The 18,323-nt window shown below is 31.1% G+C and overlaps 2 protein-coding genes across 2 annotated transcripts; both read right to left on the reverse strand.

Moving 5' to 3' along the window:
- Window positions 1–351: 351 nt before the first annotated feature.
- On the reverse strand, window positions 352–5,393 carry LOC134711665 (uncharacterized). Its single transcript, XM_063572431.1, has 9 exons — window positions 5,231–5,393; window positions 4,934–5,048; window positions 4,629–4,666; window positions 3,636–3,753; window positions 2,734–2,777; window positions 2,199–2,316; window positions 1,685–1,725; window positions 635–754; window positions 352–422 (listed from the first exon to the last, which is right to left on the reverse strand). Exons 1-8 carry the CDS (start codon window positions 5,283–5,285, stop codon window positions 642–644), a joined length of 642 nt encoding a protein of 213 aa, XP_063428501.1. The 5' UTR covers window positions 5,286–5,393; the 3' UTR covers window positions 352–422; window positions 635–641.
- A 5,351-nt stretch (window positions 5,394–10,744) lies between these two features.
- Window positions 10,745–17,106, reverse strand: LOC134711676 (uncharacterized). The gene is made up of 9 exons (XM_063572442.1): window positions 16,952–17,106; window positions 15,374–15,488; window positions 14,650–14,687; window positions 14,198–14,315; window positions 13,758–13,801; window positions 13,244–13,361; window positions 12,110–12,150; window positions 11,585–11,704; window positions 10,745–10,932 (listed from the first exon to the last, which is right to left on the reverse strand). Exons 1-8 carry the CDS (start codon window positions 17,004–17,006, stop codon window positions 11,592–11,594), a joined length of 642 nt encoding a protein of 213 aa, XP_063428512.1. The 5' UTR covers window positions 17,007–17,106; the 3' UTR covers window positions 10,745–10,932; window positions 11,585–11,591.
- Between the last annotated feature and the right edge of the window lie 1,217 nt (window positions 17,107–18,323).

Consider the following 18,323-nt stretch of genomic DNA (forward strand, 5'->3'; position numbering starts at 1 on the left):
AAAAAAAATTACTAAAGATAAACAATCCTGGAAAACACTTTTAAAAAATCTAAGAATTGAGCAACACGAACCCTACTGAAAAGGCCGATGGAATTCGGTCTCAAACGATAATGTCATAATCAAAAGCGGGATTGAAGGTACCAAATTTGAGATATATCAATGCTCATATGCTCATATAAGGCACACATATTCCATGACTTCAACTTTACCTCGTGGAATCTTCAAATCATTTTTGGCGGATACATAAATGAAACAATTACTTTGAAAGTAGTTTACAAGTTTTGTTGTAGCTTTAGTCTTATGTAACCCATGGGCTATTTTTGCATTTATCAAAGAAAACAGAGTTTAGGAACATGACTTTATTATACAATGAATCTGACCACTGACCACCGGTTGCGATGAGTACTTTAGATGGCTAATTTCTGAAATACAAAAAATAAACATTCAAATGACACACTCGGACTTCCAAAGTATATATTTATTTCTTTTTCTTAACTTTCGAAAGAATAAATGTATCATTGTTTAACCAAAACAGAGATGGTGCATGTATCATTTAGATAAATTGATGGAAATAACTGTTTGACTATATAATTTGAAGGTTAAGAAATATTAGATAACTTTGTTGAATTCTTACTTGTGGTTTATAATTGTGCTGTATAAATATTGTGCCCTTGGCAGACAAGACGAGTATTAGTTCCTTTTATTGGTACCAAATCTCCTTTGGCATAAACCGTACCATCAAACAGACAGCCAACTACAACCAATAATGTATGTATATAGTCTCATGTTCATACTGTTTTGACCAAGGAAGACTTCAAATCTTAAATTAATTAGAATATATTGACAGGGTTTTGGTAAATTAGGAGTATAAAATGATTAATTTGACTAATATGGGAAAATATCACTTTGTCTTACTCCATACAGAATATCTTAAATAAAAAAAAAGATGAATCATAGACAAATAGAGCACATCGGCAAGGTATACAATAAACTGTTGAACTCATAGCATTCTCTCTTTGCATTATTACGTCATACACAATAAGACTAGCAAAAAGAATTGTAGACCAAGTGTCAATTTCAGTATTATTTTCTTTACCTCAGTTTGTACATAACATATGCACATTCATGCTAGAACTCTTCTGGAAATTCAGTTTCAAAGGCAGAGTCATTTGATAAAACATCTATGACGAAAACTCATCGCAATGTCAACACAGATTTTAGCCTTATTTTTTCTTAAATGTCCTGTACCAAGTGGAATATGATAGTTGTTATCAAACGATGTGTCTCTATCAGGCATTGTTTTTTGTTGCACTCATGTGTTCTGTTATGTCGATATTTCCTCTTATAGTTGATTCGTTTCCCTCGGTTTTAGTTTGTAACTCGATTTGTTTTTTTCTCAATCGATTTATGACTTTTGAACAGCGGTATACTACTGTTGCCTTTATCTATAGAGACTTATTGAAAGTGATGAAAAAGAAAATGATTGATATATACAACTATCTTATACCTTTAAAGGCAAAATGGTTAACTAACATAAATATCCATGGTACGTGTACAGGTGCACTAGACACTTCTTAAACTTGAATCAGAAGACAAAAGAATGAACCGACAAGTTTAATGACGCTGGAACAGGTCAATTCTTTTTTTTTTAAATGTGATTAATCGTATGATTACACATACTCACTTTGACCATCTTCTGACCGTTTTGTCTGCGGGCATATGCCACTTAAATAAAATAAATGGATACAAAATGAAATAAACACACTAAAACATATAATTAAGAAAGAAACAAAAATTAAGATGGCTTCTATCTTCATTATGAAAGGTTATTAGAAAAAGTACGCACAAAAGCAGTAGACCTAGGATCGTAGCCTCAATCAAACTTATAGCTCCTACCTCAATTTAATACTTAGATATTTCACATTAATCAAAATCGTTGTACACATAAAAATTCAACCATTACAAAGAAAATACATTGTTAGAGTAAACCGAATAGAAAATAAGAAATATTTAAACTATGACTGTTTACTAGGCAAAAATAACTTAAAAGACGAAACAAGGTGAACAGAATGAGTTTTTTTCTAGTATAACAATATTTGTGCAACACAATGAGAGGTGTCTAGACATCGGTTTGTTTGTCAACAAGTTTCCAATATGTTTAATATAAAAGGCAGCTTTTACAGAAAATGTATACTTACTACAGTGATGTAATAGGTCCAAGATTATTGTTTCCCAAACATGTCATTTTACCCAAACAGGATGGTATGATAATTTCCTCATTAGCAGCATAAACTCTGCCATCAAACAAACATCCAGCTGAAATTATCATATATACATAATGAAGGTGTGTGTGCGTTTTAGAGAGAAAAGGAGAACCTGCAAACATTTAATTAGTAAGTGCATTTTAAAATGTCGTAGAAAAAAAATGATATGGAATATTTCTCTATGACACAAAATCAGTACATGCACAGCAAAAAACATATTTTTTTTTTCAAAAGAACAGAGCTTTTATTGCTGTTCTTCCTCTCTCTCAAAGCTATAGTGAGGTATCCAACGGGTATCAATATTACGATCAACGGAAACACAAACACCCATTCTTGGTGACATAAGTTAGACTTTAGTTTTAATACTATGTTTGAAGCAACAAGTAGCACATTTTTCGACACATAGTTTTTGTGTTGTATTAATAGTAAAAGTAGAAGTACTGAAGAAACTGAGACAAAGAAAACCTACTTTGTCCATTCACTTCTCTTTCGTCTTTTACTGGACATTTTCCACTGTAAAATAACATTTAAATCATTAAGACGGTGTTGATATCTCTTGGTCAGTATTCTTCGTTGTTTTGTCTCATGAAATCTTGTTGTTCCCAATTTTGCTGGGTTTTGTATCAATGGTTCTTTTGATCTATTTATTTTCAATATATTCATTAAAGAAAAAAAAAAGATGCAAACATTAAATCTTTTTTCTCAATATTAAGATTGAGTGTTGCTCTGAATGCATCTTTACAAACTTGAACAGCATTAAATATATTATCATTTCCAATATGTGAGATGAAGTGATTATTTTTCTCTTTTTCGTCGTTGTAAGATTTAACATGAAAAAATAAGGAAACTGCTATTTTGTAAACGTGCTCTTAACTGACGGTTAATGACTTGATTAATGTTTTAGTAACTTTCTCGAATACGTATCTTCGAAAACATCAACCATTTATTGAGGGATTATACTCAGAGATTTTTGTTAATGCTTAGGGTTGTGTTTTACCCTTGTGGTATGCATTCTTTTAAACTATATATAATATTTTCCATTGAACAGTACGCTACCAACAACAATCAACCATTTATACTATCAGTCATCGTGTTTTTTTTACAAAAATACCCAGCTGTAGCAGCTCTCAATCATATCATTTTATTTTATTTGTTTTGATTTTATACCATATCATTTCACGTTTATATATATATAACTCGTCTAAACATCAACCCAACAATGTTAGATCTGTAAGTTTGCTTTCGTAATTTTTTATTTTTTTTATATTATACAATAGATTGAGACTCTCTTATTATTTTTTTTTTCAACAAATGTTCACATTATTAAGTACAGATGATTATATAAAAATTATAAAAAAAAAAAATACTGACCCAAGCATTTTATACGGTCCAAAGGCATTGAATCCTAAACATTCCATTTGAGCCAAACAATTGCCAATCATGACAAATTCATTCTTGTTGTAAATTTTATTATTGTACACACATACAGCTGAAAATTGAGAAAGAAAATGCAAAAATTGCAAATCAGATAATTTTTCTGTTAACATTTTGATATATTTATATTAGTATATTTCTCTTTTTATCTATTTTAGTAAAATTAAAACATTCTGTTAAATATACGACGTTAAAAAATGCCTGAGTATTAGTATACAGAGTATATTGTTAGATACATCCATGCATTCAAATCTGACTTTCTTCTTTCGTTTTGTAAACGAATCGATATGTTTATACTTAGCGTATACTCAGTAATGTACATATTAATGGACTGATCTAATGTACCTTCCCGTAATTCCACATGTATTATGTGCAAACACTAAGTCGATTTGGTTCAGATTGAAATGGAATAATAGAACCTCTTTTGTTTTTTTAATGCATACCAAATAGAATTGATGCACGAGATTCTAAAAAAATGTAATTGATTTGTTTTTTGGTGATTTTTAAGCACCGCATTTAGGCTATTTCGTGGCGGATAATTTTTATTTGTGGAGAAAGCCGAATTGCCCGGAGAGAACCACCGACCTATGATAGAAAAAAACTGACAATCCTAGTCAATTGAGATTGGAGTCGAGTGCACCTGAACGAGCGGTGTTCGAACTCACAACCTCAGTCTTTACAGCATAACTATTTAGACCACTCGCCCACCGAGGCCCCTGAAACAATGTATAAATTATAATTTAGACAGGTTCCAAAGTCACTATTTAAATGGTAAGTTGTAGTTTCATTTCAGACCGTTAGTTGTACTACAAATCATATTCAAAGATGAATTGGAATTGGAAACCCAAATTACGAATTACGATGTCAACATGTTTTAAATGAAGAAATGCAATTTTGATCTCATTTTTTCAAATTTGAAAAAAAACTTACTTTTTTCAGTCGATCGTTTCGTTGAAGGACATACGCCTCTAAAAAATAAGAAATAGAGGAATATTTCATTGTACAAATAAAGTTTAATAAGTGGTGTCAATCAATTCATATTCGTTGTCGTGAATAGAAATAAAGGCTTCATAAATTGTCTAAAAAATAAAATAGATAAAAGATAAAAACATATTATTAAGTGTTTTGATTATTTATATTTGGAAATCGACCATATGTTCCTAAAATACCTAAATCATGATTATATCGTTAGCTTTAAAAAAAAATATATATATTTGAAGAACAGGTTATAATACCCATATTGTTCCAGGCTTGAGTATACGTTGTTGCCCATACATGTCATTGCACCCAGACAGTTACTGATAATTATTTTATCTCCAGTGGCGTACATTGTACCATCGAATAAACATCCTGAAATAAATATTTGGTTAAAGTTCCTTTTGCTTCACACATATCAAATCGATTAAAATAAATACTGATCGAAATGAGGGAATTGTTTTTATAATTTGTTTGTGATGTTGATAATTATTCTTTTAACCGTTATATAATATAGTTTTCGTACATGCTACATATGTATTCTTTATTATACTTGCCTTCATCTATAGGAACAGCAGCAACAATGGTAAAAGTAAGGAGTAAAGCAAACATGGTTGTGTGCTGGGTTAGATCACTAATGAAACATAGTTAATTCCTTTATATATTGTCCGAGTTCACATTGTTATCAATTCCATTAGGAAACACAAGTGAAAGGTCATGCTGTATGTTAGAGATAAGTTATAATAGGTTGTACATATACATGACCTTTATCGAGAATCAAACCAAATCTGAAAATGAATTCCTATATCATCAATATCAATTTGAGGTTCTGAATGTTGATGTTGATAAAATTTGATGAGACTGTTATTAAAGTGAGAGGGTTAGCGCTATAGAACCAGGTTTAATCCACCATTTTCTACATTTGAAAATGTCTGTACCAAGTCAGGAATATGACAGTTCTTGTCCATTCGTTTTTGATGCGTTTTGTTTTTTGATTTTGCCATGTGATTATGGACTTTCCAAATTGATTTTCCTCTGAGTTCAGTATTTTTGTGATTTTACTTTTTTGAATGACATTTATGACAGCACAACCTTACTGTAAAATCACTAAAAATGAGGATAAATCACTCAATACTTGCGTCTGAATATAAAATATAAAAATATTCCGAACACATACTTGCATCTAGACGCCTCAAAATTAGAATAAGGAATTTGAGGAAAACAATAAACAAAAAAGTACTAAAAAAAATAAGAAGCAAAGCCTGTCAGTTATTGATATGATTATCATCTTTTATATCTGTTTGTTTTGTTCACGCATCGTTGTCAATATAATGGTATTTAAAGCGACTGTCATACCAAACAACTGTTACAAAAAAAAAGTAAAATCACAAAAAAAATTAACCTCGAAGAAAATTCAAAACGGAAAGTCCCTTATTAAATGTCAAAATCAAATGATAAAACACACCAAACGAAAGTGACAACAACTTTCATATTCTTACAAGTGAGAGGTTTAGCTAGCTATAAAACCAGATTCAATCCACCATTTTCTACATAAGAAAATAACTGTAATGTCAGGAATATGATAGTTGTTATCAATTCTTTTGATGTGTTTGAACTTTTGCGTTTGCCATTTGATAAGGGACTTTTTGTTTTCATTTCCCTCGGAATTCAGTATTTTTACGAATTTCACTATATATGATAAGATGCGTGATATTTAAAAAAGATTTTACATATGTCTATAGTTTCACTTGAGGGTTGTATTCTTTTTTAATTTTTTTTTAATTTGTTTTCCATGGGGCTTAGCCTGAAGTGCAGTAAAGAATAAACCTAAATATAAAAAAATATAGAAATTGGTAAAGTCTTTTCTATTTCCTATTGACTACAATCAATAGGTTGACTGAATTATTTTGTCATGCGAATCATTTATTTTTTGAATGTTAGAAAGTTTATTATGAATAAATAGATATACGGGATAAACGTAAATGAAACGACAAACCAAGTATACAAACAACGAATCTACAGGTCAACAAACAATAGATTATAGATGAATATAAAATAAGAATATTAAAATGAAACCTTCCGAAAAACTTTTAAAATACAGAGACTAGCAAAGCTGTGTCATCAACACCAAACTCTTCCAATATTAAAAAAACCAAACAAATAAAACACACCGATAAGATATAATACCATTATCAAAAAGTACTTATAAATTACAAACTAAAACAGAAACAATACATTGTCAAATATTAAACGGAAGATGTGGTATTATTACCAATGAGACAACTCTCCTTTTACAGTCAACTAAACATAAAAAATTATAGTATGCATGGGGCATCTGTGGACGGTTGACGCAATCATGTTCTTGCTTACGTTAATAGTGAGATTTGGATTTCCCATGATGTCTCCAACCAAAAACAGAGAATGACTTGTGTTTTGCTTGTATAGTGTTTTAACACCAGTGCAAGGCTGTAGTATATCATCTCAAAGTTGAAGTGGAGTGAGGTGCACAATGTATGCATTTTCACAGGTTCTGACTAAATTTACACTTAAGACTTGCATAATTTTACCACACAACTGTTATTTACAACCTCTTGAGAGTTGAGAAAGTCTTAATCTTTACTGACATGGTCACCTTCACAACCCCCTTTTGTTTAAGATATGCTTTTTGAAAGGATACTGGAGTAAATCTTTGAATGTAGAAGCTATAAAATACACATATTTTGGGGGATTTTTTTTTGCTAAGGGTCATATAAATGGTTACTTTGGTAGCCACAATCTTAAATTGACATTTATCCCTTCAAAAAGAGTTCAATTGATATTTAGATCAAATTGAACTAAGTTTTCTTCATTTTTACCTTAAAATTTGCAAATTTCAAACTTTTTGATTTTTTTTTTAGATATTTTCATTCACTGCCATTTTTTTTTAGAGATTTTTTTATATTGTGGACTTTATGCTTTATGCATTATATATGCATTATTTTAACAAATTCTGTTGGTGCATTTTTCCACAGTCTATTATTAAAATTGGTAAAAAGTACAATTTTGCAGAAATAAAAAAAAAGTCAAATCAAGGTTTTTGGCAGCTTAAAAAACTGTGGTAAGCTTTTTTATTTATGTTATGTATTGTTATTATATGCTTAGATCTTTGTCTTCGTAATGACAAATAAAGAATATGGTAACCATGGCAACCACAACTCTGTGTATCAATATTATACCAAATTTCAAACAAGGGTGAAATTTTAGGTCCTCACATTCCAACCCTATATCAGAAGTTTTGATGCTTACAGAGAATGGCTCTTAAGAGACCAAAATAACACAGAAATTAACAGGTTAAGGTGACCATACGGTCTTCTACAAGGAGAGAAGCACATACCGGATTGTCAGGCTTTGAAATCACTCTTGAAAGCTTTAGTGAGTAATTTGTTCTCGTCTTAAATATGCATGAGATATATTTTACTGTGCATTAATCAAACAATAATTTCATATTTTATCAGATCAAGAGCAAGATCAAGTTCACAACCAATCAATCAACCAACCAAAACAATGTCAATAATATGGTCATTACTATAAATTAATTGTTGACAAAACTTTCTTTTTTTGAAATACCAAGGCTTTTCCTTCTCAGGAATAGATAGCCTAAGCTGTAAGATCAAGTTCACAACTAATCAATCAACCAATCAAAACAATGGTCTTCTATGCTCTTCAACTTCCTACTTTATTTGACCCTTTTCAATGCTTTTTTATTCGAGCGTCACTGGTGAGTCTTTTGTGGACGAAACGTGCAACTGGCACAAATACAATTTTTTAATTCTGGTATCAATGATAGGCATATTTACAAACTTTTGAACAAGTGTATACCTATATAAAATATTTTAATCTGTTTCATTCACCAGAGCCGAAACAGTATCATATGCTATTTGTTCATATATACATATTTCGGCTTTCTAAGTATTAGACACCACTGATCTGTTACCTACTTTCTACTTCTGCAATCCGTAAATGTAAACAGAATCAAATAACACGATTTATTAAAATTTAAGATAATACAGATTTTATTGTTTAAGAAATAATTCCTTCATGTCATGCTCTATGCTCATTTTAACATGGGTAGGCATTATATTTGTCGATATTTTACACTGAGCGTTAGCAAGGTGTAAAATGTTGTCAAATATAATACATACCCATGTTAAAATGAGCATAGAACTTGACATGAAGGAATTATTTCGATTCTAATATGACAAATACAGTATATTTATAGATGGAAGCGTACGTAAATACCGTAAGAATGTTTGGCTGTTCCCGTGTCCTCCCCGAGGAGTCTGTATATTACATTTCATATTTGTTAAGTTTAAAATCTACGAGCAGGGCAAATATATGTTGTTTGATAAAAATATATAATAAAAGTTTATGTTAGCTGCTTAAATGTAAATATTTAAAAGTATAACGATGGAAATAACGTTAATATAAACAGTAAGTCCGTGCGCATGTGTCAAACATATTTTCGTGTTCATTAGAACACTGCTTTGTTAACAAAGCGTAATAAGGACGTCATATTAGAGTTGCATATATTTGTTAATACAATCGAAATATAAAATACAACAGAAACAACAAGCTTTCTGAAGCTGGTATGTCAGTAACAGCTAGTAGCTTGTTGTTATTTATGTATCATTGCAGTTTTGTTTATTTTCTTTCATTTCATATTCTGCCATCGGAATCGGACTTCTCTAAAACTGAGTTTTCCTGTGCATATTTTTGTGAGTTTTTTTTTTTCTACATTGGCTAGAGGTGAACGGGAGGGATGGGATCTCAAAAAACATGTTTACCCCCTCTGCAATTTTGCGCCTGTCCCAAGTCAGGAGCCTCTGCCTTTGTTAGTCTTGTATGATTTCTAATTTTAGTTTCTTGTGTAAACTCGGAGTTTAGCATGACATTCATTATCACTGAACAAGTATAAATATTTGTTTAGGGGTCGGATGAAGGACGCCTCCGGTGCGGGAGTTTCTCGCTACATTGAAGACCAATTTCTGAACTTCAGCTGTTGTCTGCTTGACACATATCCCATTTATTTCCATTCTCAATTTTATTAGTAAGTAAGTAAGTTTTCATTTATTTAATTACGACAAAATGAATATAATTCGATTTTGCTGTATCATTTATGAATTTGAATGACACAATGCTCCACCAACACATGTTTATCGAGTAGTATACATATACTTTAAGGAATGTATAAGTAGTAATTGTATGCTGCTTCCAGGATTAATACTGAGCGAAGGCTCTTAATTGGTACACATCAGTTGAGACCATCCTTTAAAAGATTTATGGAGGGTTTATTAATTGAATGACTTTTATTAAAGTGTAGCCTCTCATTCTAGCTAAATAATTGTATATCATCAACAGTTAACCAAACTGTTGTGAAATGACGTTCGTTCAAATATGTTTTAACTGTAATCGATATAATATAGTATTCAGCAAATGGACCAATCTTCCATGCAGACACTTCAAGATAGATATCAACTGACGAAAAGCGGTTGTTTATTCGATGTTTAGAATACGATTTATAAATTGTATTTGAAGAGGTTAGATTAAAAAACGTTTACCTCTTATTTTAAACTTCATTTAGGTTTTAGCAAAATTTAACATGAACATATTAACCACAAAATACAGTAAAGATATGTTAAGTACAAAATAGACGACAAATCAGCCATAGATACAACAATATGACGAAAAGACCAACACCAGTTTAACAAACACTACACAGAAATCTACGGATTGATCGGCACCAAACGTAACAAAATACCGCGGAAGGGGATTGGTCACAAGTGCTCCAGAAGGGTGAGCAGAACCCTCTCTACAACTGGTGGCACCAGTTTTGCTGTTGATGAGTAGGAACACAGTGAAACGTCTCATTCAATTATATCACAATCAAAGATGGAATTGTCTTCATAACAATTGGAATACATCTATTGTCATATGTAGCACAGATATTCAAAAAGTTTTAACCAAATAATGATGACGTCTGTAACACTTCTGTCTAAGGGAGAACTTTAACTTTACCGTTTGGAACCTTTAAAAAATGATCACTGAGCTGGGACATGAATGAAATAATCATATAAAAACAATCTACTGTTTTGTTGTTTTTGCAGCTATTGTCTATTGTTGCATTTATAAATAAAAACAAAGTTTTATATAAATGACTTTTCTTTACAATGAATCTGGCAACTGACCACCGGTTGTGATGTAGGCTTTAGAGGAAAATATTCTGAAAAACAAAAACAAACACATAAATTACATATTCAAACTTCAATATTGCCTATCCAGTCTTTAAACTTTGTTATTTTTATTGATGTCCCATCTTTGAATAAAAATATTATTCAGATAGATGGATACATTAATGAAAATGACTTTTTGAAATGTATAAATACAAAGTAAAATTACAAAAATACTGAACTTCAATGTAAATTCAACACGGAACGTCCCTTATCATGTGACCTACCGAATGTGACCTACCGAATTCGACTATTTAGCGAATTTGTTATCACATAAGCAAAACGAAGGGTGCCACACGTGGAGCAGGATCTACTTACCCTTCAGGAGCACCTGAGATCACCCCTAGTTTTTGGTGGGGTTCGTGTTGTTTATTCTTTATTTTCATGTGTACCATTCTTTGTCTGCTTGTCTTTTTCATTTTTAGCCATGGCGTTGTCAGTTTATTTTCGATTTATTAGTTTGACTGTCCCTTTGGTATCTTTCGTCCCTCTTTTATCAAATGGCAGAATAAAATGCTCAAACACATTAAATGACTGGAATATAATTGTCCTATATTTTACTTGATAAAGGCATTTCCTTTTTTTTTTTAGAAAATTGTGAATTGAATCTGGATTTATAGTTTTATATTATGATGAGCCCCTTACCTCTACTTTATAATTGTTCGGTATAGATGTTGTTTCCTTGGCACACCACGCGAGCATTAGTTCCTTTTATAGGTATCACATCTCCTTTGGCATATACTGTACCATCAAATAGACATCCACCTACAATTAGAAATGACTTGTAAAAAGTCTCATTTTCATATTGATTTGATCAGTTTATTACTTAAAATCTTTATGGTTTATGGATTATCACATATGTAAGGGATATAAAAAGATCAAATTATTTATAAGCTAGCTGAAGAAAGTAAGACTCTTTCTTACTTCGTACAGAATTATCGTTTGAATATGAAGTTAAACTTGTAGAAAATTAAAAACTGCATTCAATTACTCCAATATTAGAACCATGAAACAATAGGTCAATTTAAGTAGCCCTATGTTGCCTCAAGTCTGTCATAACATATGCGTATTTAAAATTATAAAGTGAGGCCAATTGATAAAACAAACATTATCAGAACTCATCGTTATAAAAGCAGACACATGAAGCAACAAATAGTTACATATACTCACTTTGTCCATCTACTGAGCGTTTAGTCTGCGGACATATACCACTTAAAAAAACAATAAAGAAGATTTACTTTAAATCACCAATTCGCTTCCTGTGGATTATATTGCACTGATATTTTTTTCAATGGAAATCGCGATTTGTTTTACGGGTGACTCCCAACTTTATTATTCAAGGTTATTTGAAAAGTATATTCATCTTAACCATATACGTTGGCTCGTAGCATCAATCAAACAGAAAGCAAGTAATAGAAATTAACTATATGTTAAACTAAACTTTTATCTTTTTACGAACGCAATCAATATATTACTGGTAAATTATTAAGTCAGGGATTTCGTTAAATTACTTAAAACTTTTACTAAATTTTTTCATAGATATAAAGATTTGGTTTTGAAGTTCGGTTGTACCTGTAGAAAACTTATTTCAAACGGTAAAGCACATCCTCATTCTATGCATTCCCAACGTTAAACGAATAAGAATAAGAACAAGAATATTTATTATTCCAATCAAGGGCCATTGACTGGCAGCATAACATGTACACATAAAACAATACATCATGATTTGTAACAGAAAACATTTTTATATAATAAAATGAAACAATAAAAAGGTTCAGACAGATGTTATTATCTTCATTCTATAAAAATAAATACATTTAATTCCAGGCAGGATGAGAACCATAAAATCATAACAATTATCATTGTTATTACATACATTAATTAACATTTCGTCTATTACATCTAGACATGTAATAATATAGCTCCCTAAATATTTAAGTACAGACAAATTTTCATTAGTGAATAACCAAACAAACTTTGCCTCATTTGAAAGATATATAAAATTAGGACAGCAGATACAGTTTATCTCCTTGAAAATTATCTCCCTATCATTTTTGTATGCTGGACAACTAGTAATAAAATGTTGTTCATCTTCAACCAGTTTAAGAGTACATTTCTTACAAAACCTTGCGAATCGATAACTTATTTATACAATGACCAAAGAAAAAAACAAATGCCAACAAAATGCGTATTGTCTAAGTTTTTTTTGCATCACAATGAGATGTGTCTAGACATCGGGTAGTTTGCCAACAAGTTTTCACTATGTTAATAAAGAAGGCATCTGTACATAAAATGTTTACTTACTACAGTGATGTAATAGGTCCAAGATTATTGTTTCCTAAACATGTCATTTTACCCAAACAGGATGGTATGATAATTTCCTCATCAGCAGCATATACTCTGCCATCAAACAAACATCCAGCTGAAATTATCATAAAAACATAATGAATGTGTGTGTGCGTGTTAGAGAGTAAAGGGGTGAACCTCCGACCATTTCATTATGCTACACATACATATAATGAAACAAAATGTCGGAAAAAAACCAAGGGGTATGGGGTATTTGTCTTTGAAACCCAGCAATATATTCACAACAACAAAAAACACGCAAAGCAAATGTACAGCACTTTTATTGTTGTTCTTCGTCTTAAAGTCAGAGTGAGACTTTCAGCGCGAAGTATTAGTATAATTTACAGAAAGTCAAACTAAAGTTGTACTACTAATTATTGTAGCTTCATGTAACTCATACGTAGTTATTTTTTGTGTTTTATAAATAGTATTTGAAGAAGTATTGAAGCAGCTGTTCACAAAGAAAACTTACTTTGCCCATTTACATCCCGTCTGTCTTTTACTGGACATATTCCACTGTAAAATAACAATTAAATCATTAAAAATTAAATAACAAAAATACTGAACTCCGAGGTCAATCCAAATGGAAAAGTTCGTTATCAAATAGCAAAATCAAAAGCCCAAACACATCAAACGAATGCAAAACAATTGTCATATTCCTGACTTGGTACAATGTACACGCATTTTCTTCTGTCACATATTATTTTGGTGACAAACGGAAATAAAATCGATATCAATCATTTTCTACGGGTTTTTTCTTTACAAAATCCTTTAAATTAAATATATATAATAAACATGGGATTGCAACTTTTCCTTTTGATGTTTTTTTTTGTCTTATTCAACAATCTTAGAGACAAGTACACAGAGCAAAATGCATGCTATATAACTTATTTAAAAGCCTAAAATACTGACCCGAGACTTTTAATCTCTCCATAGGAATTGAATCCCAGACATTCCATTTGAGCCAAACAATGACTGATTGTGATTATATCATTCTTATTGTAAATTTTACCGTCAAACAAACATCCAGCTGAAATTTAAAACAAAAAATGCAAACCTATAGGTTTGGACATCACATACTTTTTGTTAACAATTTGTTATGCATATTTCTCTTTTCATTTGACGGAGTAACTTGCAGAGTTTGTGAAAATAAAATACAGTTGTTAAAGTAGATATCAACCAAGCATTATCTTTTTAATCTATAAAAATAGTAAAACATCAAGTCAGAAATATATCATTATAATCTCTTCCATAAAACACAAAAAGTCGGATGATAGCAAGGGTTCCAAATCGAGAAAAAAAAACTGATAAACGCCACCACAAATATTACAATATCACCTTTATGAAATTTTGTTATTACTTACTTTGTCCATTTGATCGTTTTGTTGAAGGACATATGCCTCTGAAAATACAAATAGGTAATGAATACAAGCACGACTATTTATTACACCGACATTTGCTGGTTGCATATTGATTCCATCACTGTATCGAGTTGGAAATAAACTCATCATAGATACCAGGACTAAATTTAGTATATACGCTAGACGCACGGCAGTTAATTTTCAAATTTAAAACGCGAGGCTCGCCGAGCGTTTTAAATATATAAAATTTAACCGTCGAGAGTGGATATACATGTATATCGTATTGCATAATATTGGTTGTGGAATCTGTTTCTCTAGTGATTTTTAAACGATATGCAGACAAACTCAATCCTTCTTTTCGAATGCAAAAAGATAGTTCTTTCTATACTATTCCTTATTCATGACATCACAATAGGATATTTAATGGAAAGCAAAAACATTTGATGTTCTTATTGATTTATGACGACCAATAAAGAACTCAGACCAAACGAATCACACTTTGATGAAAAATTCAACAGGTTAAGAACAGGATAAATCATAAAAATTAGAGAAAATCGTTTATCTTCGTTGCCGCGAATCGATCTTAAGATTAAAGATAGAAGATAAAATTGTTTCGATTATCTAGATATAGAAAGCGACGAATTATTTTGTTAAATACCCTTATCATGATTGATTCACAAACGTTTTAAAAAAAATGCTTTTGAATAAAAAAAACAAGCTATAGTACCCATATTGTTCCAGGCTCGAGTATATATTGTTGCCCATACATGTCACGGCACCCAGGCAGTGACTGATGATGATTTTATCCCCGGTGGCGTACATTGTACCATCGAATAAACATCCTGAAATAAATATAATATTAAAGTTTCTTCTGCTTAAAGTCATAAGAAACCTCAAATTAAAAAAAAATATGCATATGTTTTTTTATAACTAAATGAATAGTTTTCATTATACAACTTATGCTCATATACTTTTTTCTGAGGATTTTTTTTTAGTTTGTCCACATTAAGAAGAAGTTTACTTATTTTTAATTGCTTGCTTTGAGGAAGCAATTCGCCAACATATTTTCCGTATGCATAGTGACCCGAGCGTAACCCTCCTCGTAAAAATTCGGTGATCGCAATACGCATGGATCTGTCATTGAAATAAACAAATACCTGATTATACATGTTAAACACGTGCTCAATACCCATGCTTTTTGTGATTTGTTTACTAGAAGGTGACAATCGGTAAAACTCTGCATCAAAACACGGCATTTAATGAGCAGCCATATTAAACCGAGATAAAAAAATGACGATTACATGATATATTTGCGAAAATAATGATAAAATCGTGCACAGAGGACTAAGATTATGATATATACATGCATTGGTTCACGAATTGGATACACATTATTTTTCACCACTCACTCGTCTCATATGACTTTTATAAAAAAAGTGAAAAAGATAAAAAGAATTCTACGTGAAATGATCTGACCTGTTTTTCAGATTTTTTTTATATATTAATTGATTGTTTGTATTTAATTTCACGTTCGGCACTCTTGGCTATATATTGTGCCCAGGAGAACCAACGACCTTGTCGAGAAAACTCGAAATATATTAAGCTGATAAAGATCGTTTTTGAACCACTTACGAGTTTCAAACGCAGTGTTGGTTGTTAAGTGGTACTGTATATGAACTGCTCAGACTATTCTGTCACGTTGATATTGATAATTATTTTAGTCACATCATATAATTGTACGCACATGAAAGTCTTAGATGCATGGATTTTTATTAGTTGTTATTGGTTATGTACTAAATGCGAGTACTCTCAGATCTGTACTTTGTGTCTTTTTTGTTAAGGATGTATAAATATCCTGCCACGTGCGGACTATTTTTGTTTTTTCTACTTTGTACCAATCTAATGAATAAAACCCTTTGTAACGGATTGTAATAGTAAGTTCTTTTGTTGTGCTATAACACCACTGCCTCATGATATGGGTAGTGTTGGTTGCTTTAACCACGCCCTTATTTACGTGCCTGTCTAAATTCAGTAGCCTGTAGTTCAGTGGTTTTCGTTGGCTCGTGTCTGATGTATTTTTTTCTTTTCGTAAATAAGGACGTTATTTTTTTTCATCGAATTATTTCATATTTTCTTGTTTTGGCCTTTTATATCATATACTTCTATACAGTACTTGTATGTGTTTGTTCATTGTTAAAGGCTGTACGATTGCCAATAAATACTATTAATTCAGACTGAGGTGAATAGTTGTCTTATTGACAGTCATTCAACATCTCCTTATTTTTATACACAAAAGTATACTTGCCTTCCTCTATAGGAGCAGCAGCCACCATGGTGATCGTAAGGAGTAAAGCAAACATGGTTATGTGGTGGGGTCAGATCACGAAAGAACTTATACAACAGAAATAATTCCAATATATATAGTCCGCGTTACATAAGGACCACATTGTTATAAACGCCTTTCTGGAACACACGTGGATAGTCATGCTTTAGGTTAGAGATAAGGTAACATTAGGTTGTACTTATCAATGACCTTATCTAGAATCAAATCCGAAATACAAAGTCTGATTGGTTTGTTGTCGATATGATTTTAGTTAGTGGCGTGATATCTTTATGGAATTTGATAGAAAAGCATACGCCTATAGGAAACAATTTCTCATCAAACATTTTCTTACTTCTTTCAATGTTTGAGTTTTTATATGCCTTTAATCATAGCTTTGTAACTCAAATGAAGCTAGATACCTGCAAAGAAATAGAAAATGCTAATTGCATGTCTTTTTATTTCCGACGACAGTAAATTTGTTGACTCAGTTGTCATGCGAATACTTTAGATCTTGACAAATATGAGTTCTAAGAGAAATTGTTAGTACAAAAAGAGATGTAACGTACATGTCCATAAAACATAAACCGTTAACCGAGCGATATATATAAAAATAAAGAATGTAGAATATTAAAAAAGAATTAGTTAAAAATATATGAATGAATTTAACAGAGGCTATCAAAGATGCGACATCAACAACAAATTATCCGAATGATTAGAACCATGTACAGAAAGCGACAGAAAAACAGTCTTGTTTCCTGTTTATTATATTTTTTTTAAAATCTTTTTTTTTTTTTTTATGTCGGAATCTTTTTTGGCCAACAACGGTTGCCTTTAATTGCTAAATTCGACTCATTTGAATTTCGGTGGATAGTTGTTTCACTTTTAATCATACCACATCTCCTTATTTTTATATGGTGTACACATTTTTTCAGACCATAGTATCGTCATGTTAACCATAAAGAGATAAAGTTCTACTTTTGAATTTATTTTCTAACGGGCCATGAAAACAACTAAAGAATTTTTGATCTCTGAAAACGATATGTCGTAGTTTTAGCATGCAGATCAATATTGTAAATGAGTGTATATCTTTATAATGTTTGAGTATTGATACGGAAAAATGATAAAGAAATAAAAATTATATTAGCCAGTTAGATTTTGTACAAGTTGATTCCAATAAAACATGTAAAACTGGACATAGCTTAAATTCAACGGAGAAAAAAATTCTATATTATTAACTTTGTTTTATTCATTGCAAAATTAAGTCAGTGTCCTAGATTTAAAGATGCATTTTAAAAAAACCCGATACATTTAGCTAATATTGTGTATGTCTTATATTTCCCCATAGAGCCCTTAT

The sequence above is a fragment of the Mytilus trossulus genome, chromosome 1, assembly GCF_036588685.1.
Source record: "Mytilus trossulus isolate FHL-02 chromosome 1, PNRI_Mtr1.1.1.hap1, whole genome shotgun sequence".
Classification (NCBI taxonomy): domain Eukaryota; kingdom Metazoa; phylum Mollusca; class Bivalvia; order Mytilida; family Mytilidae; genus Mytilus; species Mytilus trossulus.

Coding starts and splice junctions, on each gene's coding strand:
- LOC134711676 (XM_063572442.1), bottom strand. CDS start 17,006: ATGTTTGCTTTACTCCTTACGATCACCATGGTGGCTGCTGCTCCTATA. Junction 14,316..14,649: donor AAAACGATCAAATGGACAAA/GTAAGTAATAAC, acceptor TTTAAATTTCAG/CTGGATGTTTGTTTGACGGT. Junction 13,362..13,757: donor ACGGGATGTAAATGGGCAAA/GTAAGTTTTCTT, acceptor TGATAATTTCAG/CTGGATGTTTGTTTGATGGC.
- LOC134711665 (XM_063572431.1), bottom strand. CDS start 5,285: ATGTTTGCTTTACTCCTTACTTTTACCATTGTTGCTGCTGTTCCTATA. Junction 5,049..5,230: donor TGCTGTTCCTATAGATGAAG/GCAAGTATAATA, acceptor TATTTATTTCAG/GATGTTTATTCGATGGTACA. Junction 3,754..4,628: donor GAAACGATCGACTGAAAAAA/GTAAGTTTTTTT, acceptor CTCAATTTTCAG/CTGTATGTGTGTACAATAAT.